The sequence below is a fragment of the Lygodium microphyllum genome, chromosome 22, assembly GCF_053477565.2.
Source record: "Lygodium microphyllum isolate KBCC chromosome 22, Lygodium_microphyllum_v1.1.10, whole genome shotgun sequence".
NCBI lineage: Eukaryota > Viridiplantae > Streptophyta > Polypodiopsida > Schizaeales > Lygodiaceae > Lygodium > Lygodium microphyllum.
In genome coordinates this window covers 28,713,467-28,729,167 of record NC_141156.1, presented here as the reverse complement: position 1 = coordinate 28,729,167, position 15,701 = coordinate 28,713,467, and the positions used below count along the sequence as shown (strand labels likewise).

At 38.2% G+C, this 15,701-nt stretch overlaps 1 protein-coding gene and 1 pseudogene across 1 annotated transcript; one reads left to right on the top strand and one right to left on the bottom strand.

Moving 5' to 3' along the window:
* The first annotated feature begins 1,254 nt into the window (after positions 1-1,254).
* On the top strand, positions 1,255-1,828 carry LOC148016987 (uncharacterized; annotated as a pseudogene).
* A 10,304-nt stretch (positions 1,829-12,132) lies between these two features.
* Positions 12,133-13,149, bottom strand: LOC148016986 (uncharacterized). Its single transcript, XM_087662873.1, has one exon. It carries the CDS (start codon positions 13,147-13,149, stop codon positions 12,133-12,135), a length of 1,017 nt encoding a protein of 338 aa, XP_087518999.1.
* Between the last annotated feature and the right edge of the window lie 2,552 nt (positions 13,150-15,701).

Below are 15,701 nucleotides of genomic sequence, written 5' to 3'. Positions count from 1 at the left end.
AATGGATCACTTATCCCACCCTTCTCACTGCAAAGGTTCATAAGATAGGGGTGCCCTTGGCCCCAATACTTTTCACCATAGTAACTAACCCAATGATACAACACTTAGAGTGGCTAGCCCAAAGAGGGATACTTAAGTTGCCGGAAGGCAACCACTTTGTCACACAATTTCTTGCAGATGGCAACTCCAATATAGTGGAGGCCACCACATATCAATTAGATTAACTTTTTGGGGCCTACTAACTTTTTTCTCGCGTTTCAAGTTCCATGATAAGCCCACACAAGATAGAGTTCTTGTACTTGGGTCTAGATGACCTATCAGAATAGCTTAAGGATTATGGGGGCAAGGTGATCCAAAAGGGTGAGGTCTTTAGATATGTTGGTTGTCACATGGGGTTGGGCCTCACCTAGTAACAATAGTGACAACACCTAGAAACAATGTCTAATATTACAAAAAAATTTAGCAAAATTATACACAATTAGCACATTGTTACCAACTTTTTACATTAAGTCAATGCAGATGCGATGTGTGTTGTTGCTGTCTTTGGAGGCCGTGTCTCTGCATTCTGGCCAAGAGATGTCGATACAAGGAAATTATTGTATGAGGGGAAGGTGGAGTTCTAGATAAAATCTAATAGATTTACTTAGTGAATCTCAATTATGACTATCTAAAATTTTCGAATAGGGAATTAGTATCACCTAGAGAAGATAAGATCTTGTCTTCTCTCCCATGACCCCTCTCCCCCATGGTCTTCCCTCTCCCTCAACTGACAATGCCCTCTTTCCAACACCAAATTTGATTTTGCTTCAGTGAAAAGAGGCAGGTCTAGGAGCTTTGTGGTGGTTTGGCACATCACCTAAGAAACACTTGCGTGCCCCTCGTAACCCGCAATGCAAAGCACATGATATCTCCTTAACCAAAGTATCTTTGCCCTGGCCACCAAGTCAAAGTGTTACACTCTATGAGCTCAATGTGAGGACCATTGGACACACCCTTTTTCTTTTAAGGGTCTGGTGCATGAACCCTCTACGAATACATTGCACCTAGTCTACCCACAACTATATACAAATCTAACGACTCTATATGATTTGGTGGTCAAAATGCGAGCCGTCAATTTCAAAGTTCTAAAGGTGCATTAGAGCTCTAGGTATGATTATACCATTAGATTTCAAAGTTCTTAAAGACGTCCATTCTAAGGTTTAGAGTGGGGGGAAAGGAAATGAATTGGAGGAAAATTAGAAAATTAGAAAAAGAATGAGGCTGTTTCATGATGAGCAAGAGGAAGAAGGGGAACATGTCATGATTTGGAGTGGTGAGTTCATTTATCACATACCACATGGGCATGGAGTTGCTAACTACACAAATGGAGACATATTCAAAGGTACATATGACATGGGAAAGAAGCAAGGGCATGGTGTCTACAAGTTTGCAAATGGGGCAGTTTATGATGGACAATATAGTAGAAATCTTAAGGAAGGTCTTGGATTACAAAAATATCATGACAATAGTTCATATGATGGATCTTGGAAAGCTGGTAAAAAGGAAGGTTATGGGATTTATATATATATGAATGGTGATATGTATCAAGGTGATTGGTTAGATAATAAAAGACATGGTGTGGGTACATATTACTATCAAAAAGAGCATGAGCCAGTATTGTGGAACTTGGGCTCTTGGAAATTTTGATAATGGGAAATGGGTACTCATAGATGGAAACTCTTATGAAGGCCATTTCACATCAAACAAAACACAAGGTCTTGGCAAGTTCAAGTTCTTTAAGACTAATAATTCCCTACATGGAGAATATGCAAATGAAAAGTGGAGATGAAGGGATCTAATCTCAATGCCATAATTGTGCACTTTGTATAAGCAATGGAATGTGAGAACTGGGAAACTTACTCCCATGCCATCACCTCTTGGAATTTGATCCTAGAATGTCGTCCCATGGAAAGAAAATGTTGTTGTAGTCACATGTGTTGGCACAACTCATACACATTTTGAAGGCAAAGGATAATTGGAAGGAATGATCGCATCCAGCTAATTAGTTGACAAGGTTGTGGGAAGAGTTGGTTATTTTCCCACGAAATCATTGTCTCTGGACGGGAAGATGAAGACTAGCAAAGGTAGAGCCCCTCTAGGCTTATACTTGCTCCATGTCTGATAATGAAGATGATAAGCAAGAGGAAGTTTGGGGGACGCTCTATAGACAGTGCCTCGCATGATCGATCTCGTGACAGGTGCAGTTGGAGAGAGAGAGAGAGAGAGATGAGGAGCCTCCATCCCTACTCACCCGCATAGTCGACCTCATGTTCTCGTTCGTCCACCTCACCGAGTTCGAGATCCTCTTCTTCACCATAACAACTTCATCATCTTCAAGAACCTGTAGTTGTGACCTGTAGCTACTGTGAAGGCTGTATAAATTTTGTGGGCATAGCTTTTTGTGAGATTGCTAGTTTTGAACGAGGGTTTGGATTGTCTTGCAACCAACATTCCATGCAAGGATGAATTTCGGGATGCCAACCTTCTTGTGTTTGCCGACAATTAGCAGGATCTTCCAAATGCAAGGAATGCTGTAGAGATTACAGATAAGCTCCGATTGCATTCTATGCGACAGCTACATTGGGTTCAATGTAGAAACGATGGAGTATAAGAACATAAGTTTCATAGTTTGGGATGTGGGTGGCTAGGATAAGATTAGACCACTTTGGAGACACTATTTTCAAAATACATAAGGCCTCATATTTGTGTTAGATAGTAATGACAGAGACCGTATAGTGGAGGTTCACGATGAGCTTCACAAAATGCTAAATGAGGATGAGCCACGGGATGCTGCATTTCTCGTGTTTGCCATCAGGCAGGATCGAGAGAGCAAGGAGAGAGAGAGGGAAGGCATCTAAGTACATTCAAGGATCATGGCGACAAACTCCATTGATCAAACCGCCAATATTTCCATTAGGAGCAATCTTCTTTTAAACCTTAAGGTTTAAAAGATTTAACTTTTAACCTTATTAAGCCCAATTCACATGTAATTATCAAAATTTGCATTATCAAGATATGCGGCAAATTTGGAGTTTCGAGCAATGGAGAATCATCAAAGTGAATGTGTACTACGATGGGAAGAGCTGATAGATTGATTTCCTTTCCTGTGCACTGTGGAGACATTGGCTTTGAAAGCGCAAATTTGACTCGTATTGTCAAGTAAGCATCTTATCTCATTTAACAAAAATAAATGGTGTGACATGAATATTTTCTCAATTTAAAATTTTTGTAAAATATGTTAAGACCTAGATTTCTATGTTGAATGGTTGTTTGCATTTATGTAGGTCTAATTCTATTTTTTAAGAATAAAAAATAGCCAAAAATGCTTTTAAATGGCATAGATAAATTTTTATAAAACTTTTGGTTGCATAATTATGAATTATAATATTTTTCCCATGATTTTTATAATGCTAAAGTTTACCAAATTTTTTTGATAATATTTGGAGATCATTTAACATGTTGGAAAATTAAAAAATAGTTATTTTCGAGTAAAAATTCAGTTTTCATTTAAAAATTTTATGTTTTGCATCAATAAAAATTACGATCTTTCCATGGAAAAGCTGAAAGTCAAATATTTGATGCTTTAGTAAATTTCCTAGAAATTAAAAAAGCCAATTTAATGTTATTCTTGTTAAAGAAAATATCCATGTAAACATGGTGTTTTTGACTTGACATAATTAAGAGTATACGCGGTGTGTTAATCTATGACATGGGGAGAAAAAAAAGAAATATAAGGGTATTTTATGATAGCTACTAAGTTAGAAAATAACTACAATCCTTAATCGAATTATAAACAACATAAAATTAACAATTTATTTGTATGATGGCCTGAGGGGATGTCTCAGAATCTGTATTAAACTTTTACAGGTTGTTCATTTTAAAAATTGCTTAGATGATCATTAAGATAAAGAGTGAAGGGCCACTAGGATAATTGATAATTAAGGGGAGATATGGGGGTTTAAAATAAACAATGTATGTGTATACATAAGAGTGCAAAAAAAACTTGTTTTTATCCTGATTGATGTTTAGCAATGAAGAGAAAAGAAGAATGTTTATAATTAATAAATAATAATAGGAAGTTATTATATAAAGGCAGAGAAGAGATAACTTAAAAGGAATTTAAATGGAGATGCGTATATAGATCCATTGGATCTATGCCATCTTGAGACCAATTTCCCAAGGGATAAACTTCCTAGGCTTAGTATCCTAGTGTCAAGTATAGAGACATAGCTGTGAAGGTTAAAAACAAAAGTGAAATGTAAGAATAAGTTTATTGAGTTCTCGATATTAGATTAGTTGGACTACTATAAACGAGTGTCATAACTATCGAGGAAGGCTAGATAAATCATAAGAATTAGTTACCAATATCACCTATTCAGTCCAATAACTTGAGGGAGTTGACTTGGCAACCCAGTGAAAAGTGGCTCGAGTCATTTTTTGGTGTGTTTGCCAGGAGTCAAGTTCACTCGAATGGGTGATTGATATCACTAGGATATTTAAATCCTAGGTATTTATGAGAGAACGTGAGGTGAATATTTATCTTCTTAGAGTTGGGACTATAAGGATTACTTGCAAACTATAGTTTTATTAGCAATGCATTTTGGGCTAATAGATACAAGAGAAATAAATACAATCAGTGTGTCGTACCACGTTGAGGTATTATCGTAATGCTCATCGAACTTCTAAAGAGTGGTATGGAATGATGTGTTGCCTTGGATATGTGTATCCAAAGGTTTAAAAGTTACTTTTTCGACATGAAAGATGTTAGAGAGGTCGCTAAAATTTTAGGCCTAATCCCTGAGCCAGAAGAAAAGTTGCCTTATGGAGAAATAGACCCAGAGTTACCAATGTTGAGAATCTACCAATCACACCCTATGTATGCCCCTTTGTATGGAATAGCTAGGCTAGGAAGATGCAATCCATTCTAAGAAGAGAGACAAAATCCCATATGCACAGTGGATGTTAAGTGCTACCAAAGAACTCTATATAATGATGTACTTGAACTATCACTTACACATGAGATGAATACAATATAATGATGCTTTCCTCTTTCAGTTAGTATCATTGTCATTGTCTGTCTAATACACAAGAATGTGTTTATGAGTTCAAGTCTCAATCTTGAAACCTAATTCACTTGTGTAACAGTCTTGAAGTTCTTTGTATATGTCATCATGAGGTTTATCTCTACCTTCCAACCTCCATAGCTTTTGCCATGCTCTAGATCCCATGTTTCTCAACAACCAACTATTCTAAACCTTCTAAGCACGCATGCAAGAAAAATTTTAATTTTATAGCTTCAAAAAAAACGTGAAAAATTTTGGAGTATGATAGTAATAGCAATTTCATTAATAGTGGATGAATTCAAAGGAGAGACAGAGACAGCAAAATGAAGCTCGAGATAAACGAGCTAGAAAATGTGCAGTGCGACAGGAGGCTTGGCTATTAGAAAGGGTGAATGCATTATTGAATCTGCGGATATATGATGTGTCTAACTCAAACGTAGAACCTTTTAGGCCTAGTATATCATTTGATAGAACACCGTCAAAGGGAAGTGAAATAAACTCATATCAATGGGATCAAGTCGCCTCAAGCACTAGTAGTGCCACTGGGGAAAGGAGTAGACAAAATAGTGGAAGTAGGGGGAGTGAAGCTAATGCTACAGTAGGAAGTACTGAACCAACTTTTGATTGGGATTTAGAGTTGAATTTTGGATTGCACCAACTATTTAAGGAGCTTAAGGCACCTGCGTGGTTGGATGTTACCCAAGATTTAGGGTTAGAGATATTATTTAGAGAAACAATGGCTCGCAACCCAATCAAATTAGCTGACTTTATGCAATTTGGGAGATTGTGGGATGAGGATCCCGATGCACATTTGCAAAGATTTGAGGTGACCTGTGTCGCTAATGAGATAGTAGACGATGACCAAAAGCTTCATATTTTCCCTGCAATATTAAAAGATAAGGCAGCAAGGTGGTAGGGGAACCTAGATGCCCAACATAAAGTGACTTATGTGGCTTTATCAAGAGCATTTCTAGAAAATTTTAACAGCAAGGTTTTCAAGATAGACTAGCCCTTCAATTGGATTATTTGTCCCAAGGCACAACCAAAAGTGTTGAACATTACATTGAACGTATGGAGACAATTATTCAAAAGATGAGTCCATCTCCTAATGAACCCACACAAAAGCATAAATTTATTGATGGGCTTAATCTTGAATTTCATCAGCATGTTAGCCTACAACTGCCATTTACACTGCCAGATGCTAAAACACATGCAAGACAATGGGAAGAAGTACAACTTAGCCAACAACAATGGAGGGACTTATTTAAAGAACATCAGATGGCCGAATATCCAAGCACTTCAAGCGGGGTATCTATGAATGTGTCTTATGTAACCGTTCCTTTAAATCCATCGATAATTGCAAGTTCAAATGTATCAAGTGTACCTTTATATCCATATACTTAAAATCCAGCCTATATGAAGCAAAAGTAGCTGATCTTATTGCAAAATCCCTAGGAAAGTTGAAGGAGGAAATCATGGGTGCAATGCAAGCAATTTTGAAAGAAATTTATTCTATAACCACACAGTCTTCTAGTACACAAGAATACTCGAGCATCTCAACTCCAAACCCACCTAGATTTAATATTTGGTGTGGTAAGTGTTATGGGTATGGTCATGTGGCTATAGAGTGTGTGACGCCTTCAAGACTAATGCCTGACCATCTGCTGCTCTACACTTTTTTCCTTAAGACAGGGTATTTAGATACAAATTGTTGGCATAACATAGTTCAAGAGAAACAATAAGCTCATTTGATGCAAAATAATTACAATTACATGGATTATAATAATACGACTTATGCGATTGGACCACCTAATCAACCTTTTAGGCCAAGGTGATTGCCAACCCAAGGTAGACCCCCAGTACCCCGAAATAATTACAATAGTGATGAAAGTAGAGGAAGAAATTCTCATTTTAGGAGAAATAATGGTACTTTTCGTAATACAATGGGGCAAAATGGACAACAAAGGCCTAGGGGACCTATAACTTGTTATCGATGCCAACAAGAAGGTCATGTAGCTACATATTGTCCAAATGCGTGTAAAACTCAAGACTTTACTCCTCTTTGTTGGAGGTGTAGCGGTGAAGGACATCACAAAGAGAATTTCCCTAAGTGAGAAGATAACAAAACTAATGACAGGGGTAAGCAAGTTTCTAATGAACCCTCAAGATCATCCCCAAATTTAGTTGAAGTAAAAACAACAAGGCAAGTGAATGGAGTTAGGTCTAAATTCATACCCCATAGGGTGACCTTTAAGGCTAACCCCATGAGGTTACTAGAGTGCAAAAGCAACAACAAGAGGAGCAAGGTCTGGAGGAAGAAAGTCTACAATTAAAAGAAGTAGTGAAGGATAAATCTAAGAATATAGATCCTAATGTAGAGTTACCTGAGTCAAATTACCCACAACATTCCTCTGGCCATCCATTATTACATGTGCCTTTAACAAATCCTAAAATTCAAGTAGGAGTAGCTCCTTTTTCTGAAACACTGATTCCTCCCAAGGAAGGAAGTAAAGAGCAAGCGGAAGCAGTAAACAAGACCTATGATCTTTGGGCTACATTAGAATAAGTATCTTTGGCCATTGACCTTTGAAAATTGCTAGAAATAGCACCTACATGTCAAAAGCATCTTTATTATAAATTAGTTCGGCATCGAAGGAAGAGGATCGATATTAATGCTTCCAAAGGAAGCGCAAATTCTTCAAAAAGAAAAGTAACTAAGGACGTAAAAATAGTAGATTTGTTTGTGGATTCAGGAGCTCAAGTTATAGATACTACTATTAATTGCCACTTGCTAAATGAAGTGCAGTTAGATGGTGGTCTCAGTAGTCAATTTGATAACATAACAAACGATGCAAGAATTAGGGTTGAAGAATCTAGAACCTACCCATATAGTTTTATGTGTGGTTGATCAAAGGAAAGTGATTCCTTTGGGGTTACTTCGAAATGTGAAATCTGTAATTATTGGCCTAGAGTTTCATGTGAATTACTTAGTAGTTCTCTCATTGTCAAATATCTCTTCATATTTTGTGTTCTTGGGTTGACCTTGGCTATACCAAGCCAAATGCACTCAAGATTGATATAAAGGTTCAATTGTGATTGGTCCTCAAAATGATCGGGTTAAGATACAAGTTATTTCAAATGGATTTTTAAAAGAGTTTTATGATTTAGAAATGGAGAGGATCGATCACAAAGGGCCTTATGCTTAGTTTTTTAAAACACAACACCCAACAAGAGTAGAAAAAGTAGAGGTAAATACAATACATCATCCTCACAAGGTAGAACATATGGGTATTGGTGAATATATTATAACATTTTCATCAAATAATGATTCAGATAGTGATATTACTCACTGGTTGTCTATGTTTGAAGATACAACCCTAGATTTCTTAATGCTCTCTACAAGGGAAGTGGAATACTTTGATGATTTGCTTGAAACATATTCCAAATTATCCATGGATCAAGAAGAAAATAATCAGGATGATGCAGGTTTTATGTAGAGCAAGGTAGAAGCGATTTCTATGGATGAATTAGAAGAGGAAGAGATGCTTGAGTTAGTGACATTTAATGTAGATGATATCTCAACAACCTCTTTGAAAAATATGGATGAATTTGACGCTACTGAGAATAATAATGGCATGCCTGAGAGTAGGGTTTTTACTACTTTCCCTTATGAGGGAAATGCTCTAGCCTTTGGATTTGAACAATTGCGAGATACAACTAAAAGAACTTTTTGTCACCAATTAGAAAGAAAAGAAAGAGAACAGAGGAGTAGGAATAGGTGCAAATTGTTACAAAGACCAATATCGCATGATGATGAGGATGACTCAGCTTCAGCCTCACATAGGTTTACACAAACATCTAGTGAACATCATGGTAATTATGTTAGGATTATTAGAGAATTAAACAAGGCTTTGGAAGTGGAACGTGAGGCAACAATGGCCGTTGTAAATGAAGTAATGAAGAAATTACTAAGTTACAAAAAGAAAAAGCAGAATTTCAATTTAGAGAAAGGCGATATCTAGATGAAATTTCACTTCTAGATTTGTATTTAGAGGAACATAGGTCGAAATTTAGTAGTGGGGAGTTACAGATGGAAAAAGCCTTACCTATAGATAGGAACTATTGGGATGAATATGAAAAGACTAATCGGTTTCGGGAAAAATATAAATCTAAGTGTACTTTTGAACCAAAAACTCGAGTGAAAAACCCTACTAGTTCTCCTTGGTTGTATCATCCCTTTAAGCGCTTCAATGGAATTACTAGAAGATGTGTCATTATTCTAAGGGACCACTAGTTCGTTATCAATGAGTCCAATCTAAACCCACTAAGATTAATATGAAAAATATGCCAGAGGTTATATTATCTCATCCCAAAGAAAGGGTAATGGATTTTACTATCTATGGGGATGGAAAGGAACCACAACTTAGATGATTTGAACCTGCAACACCTACGGATGTTGTAGAACTTAAACAAGTCATACATTATCTAGGTTGTCAAATTCAAGGTGGGGAAAATGAGGATCTGCATTCATTAATTCTTAAGCTTAAGGGTAACCAATGGTCTTGGAGTTTAGATGATCAAGAATGTTTAGAAAAGAATAATATAATCTTACGTCAATATCATCGTAAGTTACATGCTCAATATCCATTTGATTTAGAGTAGATACCTAGCATAATTGATTCTATCAAATCCTCATTTATAATGAAGTCTAATGAGGATTTAAATGCCACTAATGGCTGCTTGGATAAAAATTGGGAAAGATATATTGCAAAATCCTTTTTTGAGATAGCAAATGCCTATAGAATAGAAGTTGATGGTGCTACTTAAGATAATGTCGCTATTATTCCTTATAGGGCTTTACCCTTGGTACATTCTGTGAATGCGGGGGAAGAAGAACCACAATTGAGTGCCAGGAATAGTTTGCTTGAAAATGTATAAATGAGGATATCTGAGGATGTACCTACAATCAAGCCTAAAAAAATACTCTCTTTGTTTCTTAAAGAGCCCGAAGTAGAAGTAGTTAAAATAGAGATGGAAGAAGGGAAATATTTAAATCTGGGAGCTCAATTGGAATCTCAAGATCAAGAAAGGTTTGAGGAGGTATTACGAGCACATGTTAGGGAATTTGCTTGGTCTTATACTAACCTTGAAGGTATTAAAGTTTAACTTTGTCAGCATTATATTGATCTAGAACCAGGTACAAAACCCATATGTCAACGCCAATGATGAGCAAATCTTGTGTATGTAGAACTTGTCAAAGCTGATATTACTAAGGGCGGATTCACAATGGGGCGGCGGAAGTGAGTGATGTGGAACTCCTTGTCCGGGTGGAAGACTTTACATTTTTCTCCTGCCGCCGCCCTTCAATTCACACGGAGACGGCGGTAGAATGGTATTCACATTGCCGCCGCCCCTTGAATTCACATGGAGGCGGCGGAAGCAAACAAAGTGATTTGGTAATTTGAAGGTCAAAACTAACAAAAAAATAACAAATCACAATAAAAATTAACCATAATGAGAGACCAAGATTACAATGCTTATAGACCAGAAAAACAAACAAGGTTTAACCATAATGAGAGAAAAGGATTATAAGGCTTATAGACCCTAATAAGAAATAAAATACTATGTCCACCAATGTCAGTCAATACTGATGAGAAGTTATTACAAATCATGAAACTTGAGCTTCAGAGGAAGATGAGGATGTATCTGCATCGGAAAGATTATCACCAAAGAATTCTTGAACTTGTTTCTTTGAATGTGTCCTATACATTGATCTTGCAATGTTGTTGCGTCGTTTAGCACCAGATCCGAAATCATGTTGTACGGTTCTTCCTCCACACTCGTCTCCTTGTTGTGCTCGTTGAATTGCATCTTCCGGTTGGAGGGGACGGATAGCTTGAATTTCGGCCATAGAAGTTACTGTTGTTCTTTGATCCTCTTCCATCGAACTGCCAATTTGTAAGCACGCTTCTGCTTCACGCACCCAATCCATGTCAAAAGAGTCACCATGACGGATACAAATATTATGTAAGACAAGACATGCAGCTACAAGACTAGGCACGTGGTGAAGATCCATATCACATCTTTTGAGCAAGATGCGAAACCTTGCCTTCAACATGCCAAATGCTCGCTCTACAGGCATCCTAGTGCTAGATTGTATGAAGTTCCAATAGTACTTCATGTGTGATAAGCCTTCCTTACATCCCTTAAAGGACACCAACATGTATGGTCGTGCAGGATAAGCACAATCGCCAACCAAGCAGTAATTGCCCAACAAACCCCTAACACATCTTCGTCCGAGTTCACTTCTTGTGAAGTTCAAAGAGTCGTGGATGGAGCCAGCCCAACCCACATCATAGTCCCAAATTGAGCAATTTGATGCAACCGTTAATTGCAAAAGGATTGAATGAAACCCTTTGCGATTAAAGTAATCCTCATGGTTCTCTCTCGGTGCAATAATAGGAATGTGCGAACCATCGATAGCTCCTATGACATAGGGGATGCCTCTAATGGCCTCAAAGTCTCTTGATAGTTTCTCAAATCTAGCTCCAGAAGGCCACTTGATATACATATCTTTTAGGCATGATGATAAGAAATCTCTACAAAAATATAAGACTATGCCACAAGCTGTGCTAGTGGCACATCCATATAGGTCACCTAAGACCTCCAAAGCTGTACCACTAGCTAGCCTATGCAAAGCAATAGATACACGAGTCTCACTGCTCAAGGTTTCACGCATATTGATGCGTTTTTTCTTCAATTGTGGAGCAAGTTTGCCACACAAGTATACATCGACCCATACGCTCAACTAAGTACAACCACATTTGTAACATAGACTCTTCATCACTCATGGGGGGTGGTGATAGAAGCTCAGTAATCGCAAGAAAGCATAACCATGCACAAAACAATGCAATTCTTCTTGGGATGGCCATGTCCACCTGCAAAAATATGCAACACACATTATTTAGATTTCTCATTGCTTACAACATTTCACACCAACACACTAGAAGATATAAATAACATTGCAACATCATTTTGATGCATTCAAAAATTCGGCCATGGTAGCATGGAGGGCAGCTAGTAGATCCAAACGTTTGTTTTTGGTGGCCTCCTGACGAATAGAAGACTCCTTCAAATGATCAAGTAGAGCATGGCCTGTGTTGGCCATCTCATTCAAGGTGTCCTCTATTTTGGTAGGTCCCTGACGTCCTGATGGAGGTGTAGGTTGAACCTTGGCAGTGGAGTTTTGTGGCTCCCCCTCCTCATTTTCATCATCTATTTGTGTGTCTAGGGGGTCATTACATGACACAGAGCTAGCATGTGATACACTCTTTACCTGTGCTCTATTGTGATAATATTCGTCTACGACATCAAACCATTTACAAGTGTATTTTCTATTGTTACCAGACACACTATTGTGAGCTTTGTCTACCCTGAATTGGCCTAAAACATGTGCCCACTTCTTCCTACATGCTTCGCTATCTTTGTCAAAATCATGATAAGTAGCAGATAGTTTATCTGCCACTTTTGCCCATAAATTAACCCCCTGTTTTTGAGGGTTGCTAAATTCATGGCTCATGCCACCTCGCACGTGGATTAGCTGATCCACCCAAAAATCTTTCCATTTTCCTTTGCTTTTATTGTCGAGGTCGTCGTCTTCGGTAAGGTCAACTGCTGGCGCCTTCTTCTTGGATGCCCTTGGCCTCTTGGATGAAGCAGACTCTTGCACTTCGTCCCTGTGGTCTGGCCCATGCTTCTTTGAAGTTTTGGCTTGTGATGGTGTAGTTTCTTTCATTGGATTTGGAGGTGAATTTTTTGATGGTTCATGATGAGGACTTGGTGGCTTAAAAGCCACATTTGGAGGTGGGGGTCTAAAGAAGAAGGGAGAGGTGGGAGAGGGAGAGGTTATCATGGCCGTAAAGCCATGAGGAGGCATTGGAAAATGTGCAGATGAGAAGGGGTATTGTGGTGGCGATGTAAACATTTGGGAGAGAGGTGTGTCATCCTCCATTTGAGAATCAAATGGTTGAGAGTGAGTAGGGTCCATAAAATGTACCTGAAAGAAAACAAAAAAGAATTAGTCATGATAAAAAATTTATCCTTCAAACAAAATTACAAGCATAAAAAAGAGAGGCCTTTGGTGGAGAGATGGGAGAGAGAGAGGCCAAAGAGAGGGCATATGGTGGAGAGAGAGAGAGAGAGGCCACATGGTGGAGAGAGGGAAAGGCCATATGATGGAGAGATTTGCCATATGGTGGAGAGAGAGAGAGAGAGAGAGAGAGAGAGAGAGCAATGCCATTTGGCGGATAGAGGGAGAGAGAGAGAGGGTGTATGGTGGAAGAGTGAGACGCCATTTGGTGGAGAGTTGTCATGTAGAGGATGTAGAAGCCAAAGAGGGCCAAAGAAATTGGCAAGTACCTTCGAAACCTTGTTGGTTTGCACCTACACATCACAATTGAAGCAAATGTGTTAGTATGCTATTGAATAAACCAATTGTGCAATCAATAAAAGCTTGAAAAAAAAAAGCTCAAACTTCAAAGGTGGTTACCGAAATTGCTTGATAGAAGGGCAAACAAGTCTTGATTTGGACAGAATTTCCTCACAGCACCTTTTTCACAGTGGCAAAGGAAGTACAACACAAAGCTTCAATTTATAGGAAAAAAATGCAAGAGCTCCTTGAACAATGTGTAGACGTTGGAAAATGCAACCGTTGGAACTTGGGACGTGGGTGTTTTGGTTTGTTTGTGTGAAGAGAGAGACAAACGTTCATTTCTGGTGATGAAACGTTTATATTTTTGAGGAAAAAATCGAATGGTCAAATGGTGCCATGGTGGCTTTGGAAATATCAAAATTGGAAGGGGGGGACCAATCAGTGGTCACTGGTCACTTTCAACGTTCATGAGTGAGCTGTGAACGCCGAAATCAGCACTTGCGTGGCATCTTTGTCAGGCGGCAGCGCTCTTGGGCGAGGGGGGGGTCGGTACAACTACATGGCGCGCCTGCCGGGACGTGGCATGAGCAAGCCACCGCTACCGCCGCCCACTGTGAAAGGGGGCAGGCACGTGGTGTGCTCTGGTTCGCAGGATCCGAGCGGCAGCTGCTGCCGCCGGTCCTTGTGAAACCAGCCTAAGCTTCTTGATGCATGATTTATTTATCATGTTTCATATAGTGAATGGGTTTTCCCTATTGTGATAGTACCCAAGAAGAGCAGTAAGAAGATTTGCATTTGCATTGATTATAGAAAGCTAAATAGTAAAACACGTAAAGATCATTTTCCTTTGCCATATACAGATCAAGGACTTGACAAAGTTGTAGGCCATGAGCTATATTCCTTCATGGATGGGTTTAGCGGCTACAATCAAGTGTTAATTCATCCTGAAGACCAATCCAAAACTACCTTTACTACTGAATGGGGTACATTCACTTATAAAGTAATGCCTTTTGGCTTATGTAATGCACCTACGACATTTCAAAGAGTTATGATTGCAGCTTATCAAGATTTTCTTCAACAATGGATGGAAGTTTTTCTAGATGGTTTTTGTGTCTATGGGATGGAAAAAGAAATGCCTAATCAATTGATGCAAGTGTTTGAACATAGTAACGAAGTAGGTATCTCCTTGAACCCTAATAAATGTGTTTTTGGAGTGCTAAAAGAAACATTGTTAAGACATATCGTTTCTAAAGAAGGCATTGCTATAGATCCATCTAAAATTTCTAATATTTCCACACTTCCACCTCCAACAGATCTTAAGAAATTGTGTGGATTTTTGGGGCATCTAAATTATTATCGATGATTCATTTCTGATTTCGCAAAAGTGGCCTCAGCTTTGACAAATTTGCTACAAAAGGATACTCCTTTCAATTGAAATGATGTCTGCCTTTGAATTTCTTAAGCAAAAGTTAATTGAAGGACCAGTATTGGCACCTCTGAATTGGACAAAAGAATTCCATATTAATGCAAATGCATCTATGTATCTTGTAATAGCAGTTTTATGTCAAGCTGATGACAATAAGGTGGATCATCCAATTTATTATGCAATCCATAATTTAAGTGATGCAGAAAAAAATTATACTACTAGTGAGAAAGAATGCTTATCAATGGTATTTGCGGTGGAAAAAATTTGTCATTATTTATTAGGGAATAAATTTACTATTTATGTGGACCATGAGGCATTAAAGTATTTGCTTAATAAAGCATAACTTTTGAGACATGTAATTCATTCGATGTTGTTATTTTAGGAGTTTGATTTTCAAATCGTTACTCCTCTTAGTAGAGCTCATGTTCTAGCAGATCATCTTTCACGATTATTAACATCTGATAAGGAAGAAGGTGTGGAGGATGATTTACTAGATGCATCACTTTTTACTGTGGAGATCCAAGTTCCATGGTATGCTGATATTGCAAATTTTCTTAGCAGAGCTCGATATCCACCTGCTACTGATAAACGATGAGAGCAACAAATATTAATGCAAGCACGCTACTATGGATTATTAGGGGGTAACCTTTATAAATTCTTTCCACACAAGGATATCTGGCAATGTATAAGGGAAGATGAAGTCCCTGTGGTTCTTAAGGAATTGCATGATAAGCCATGTGGT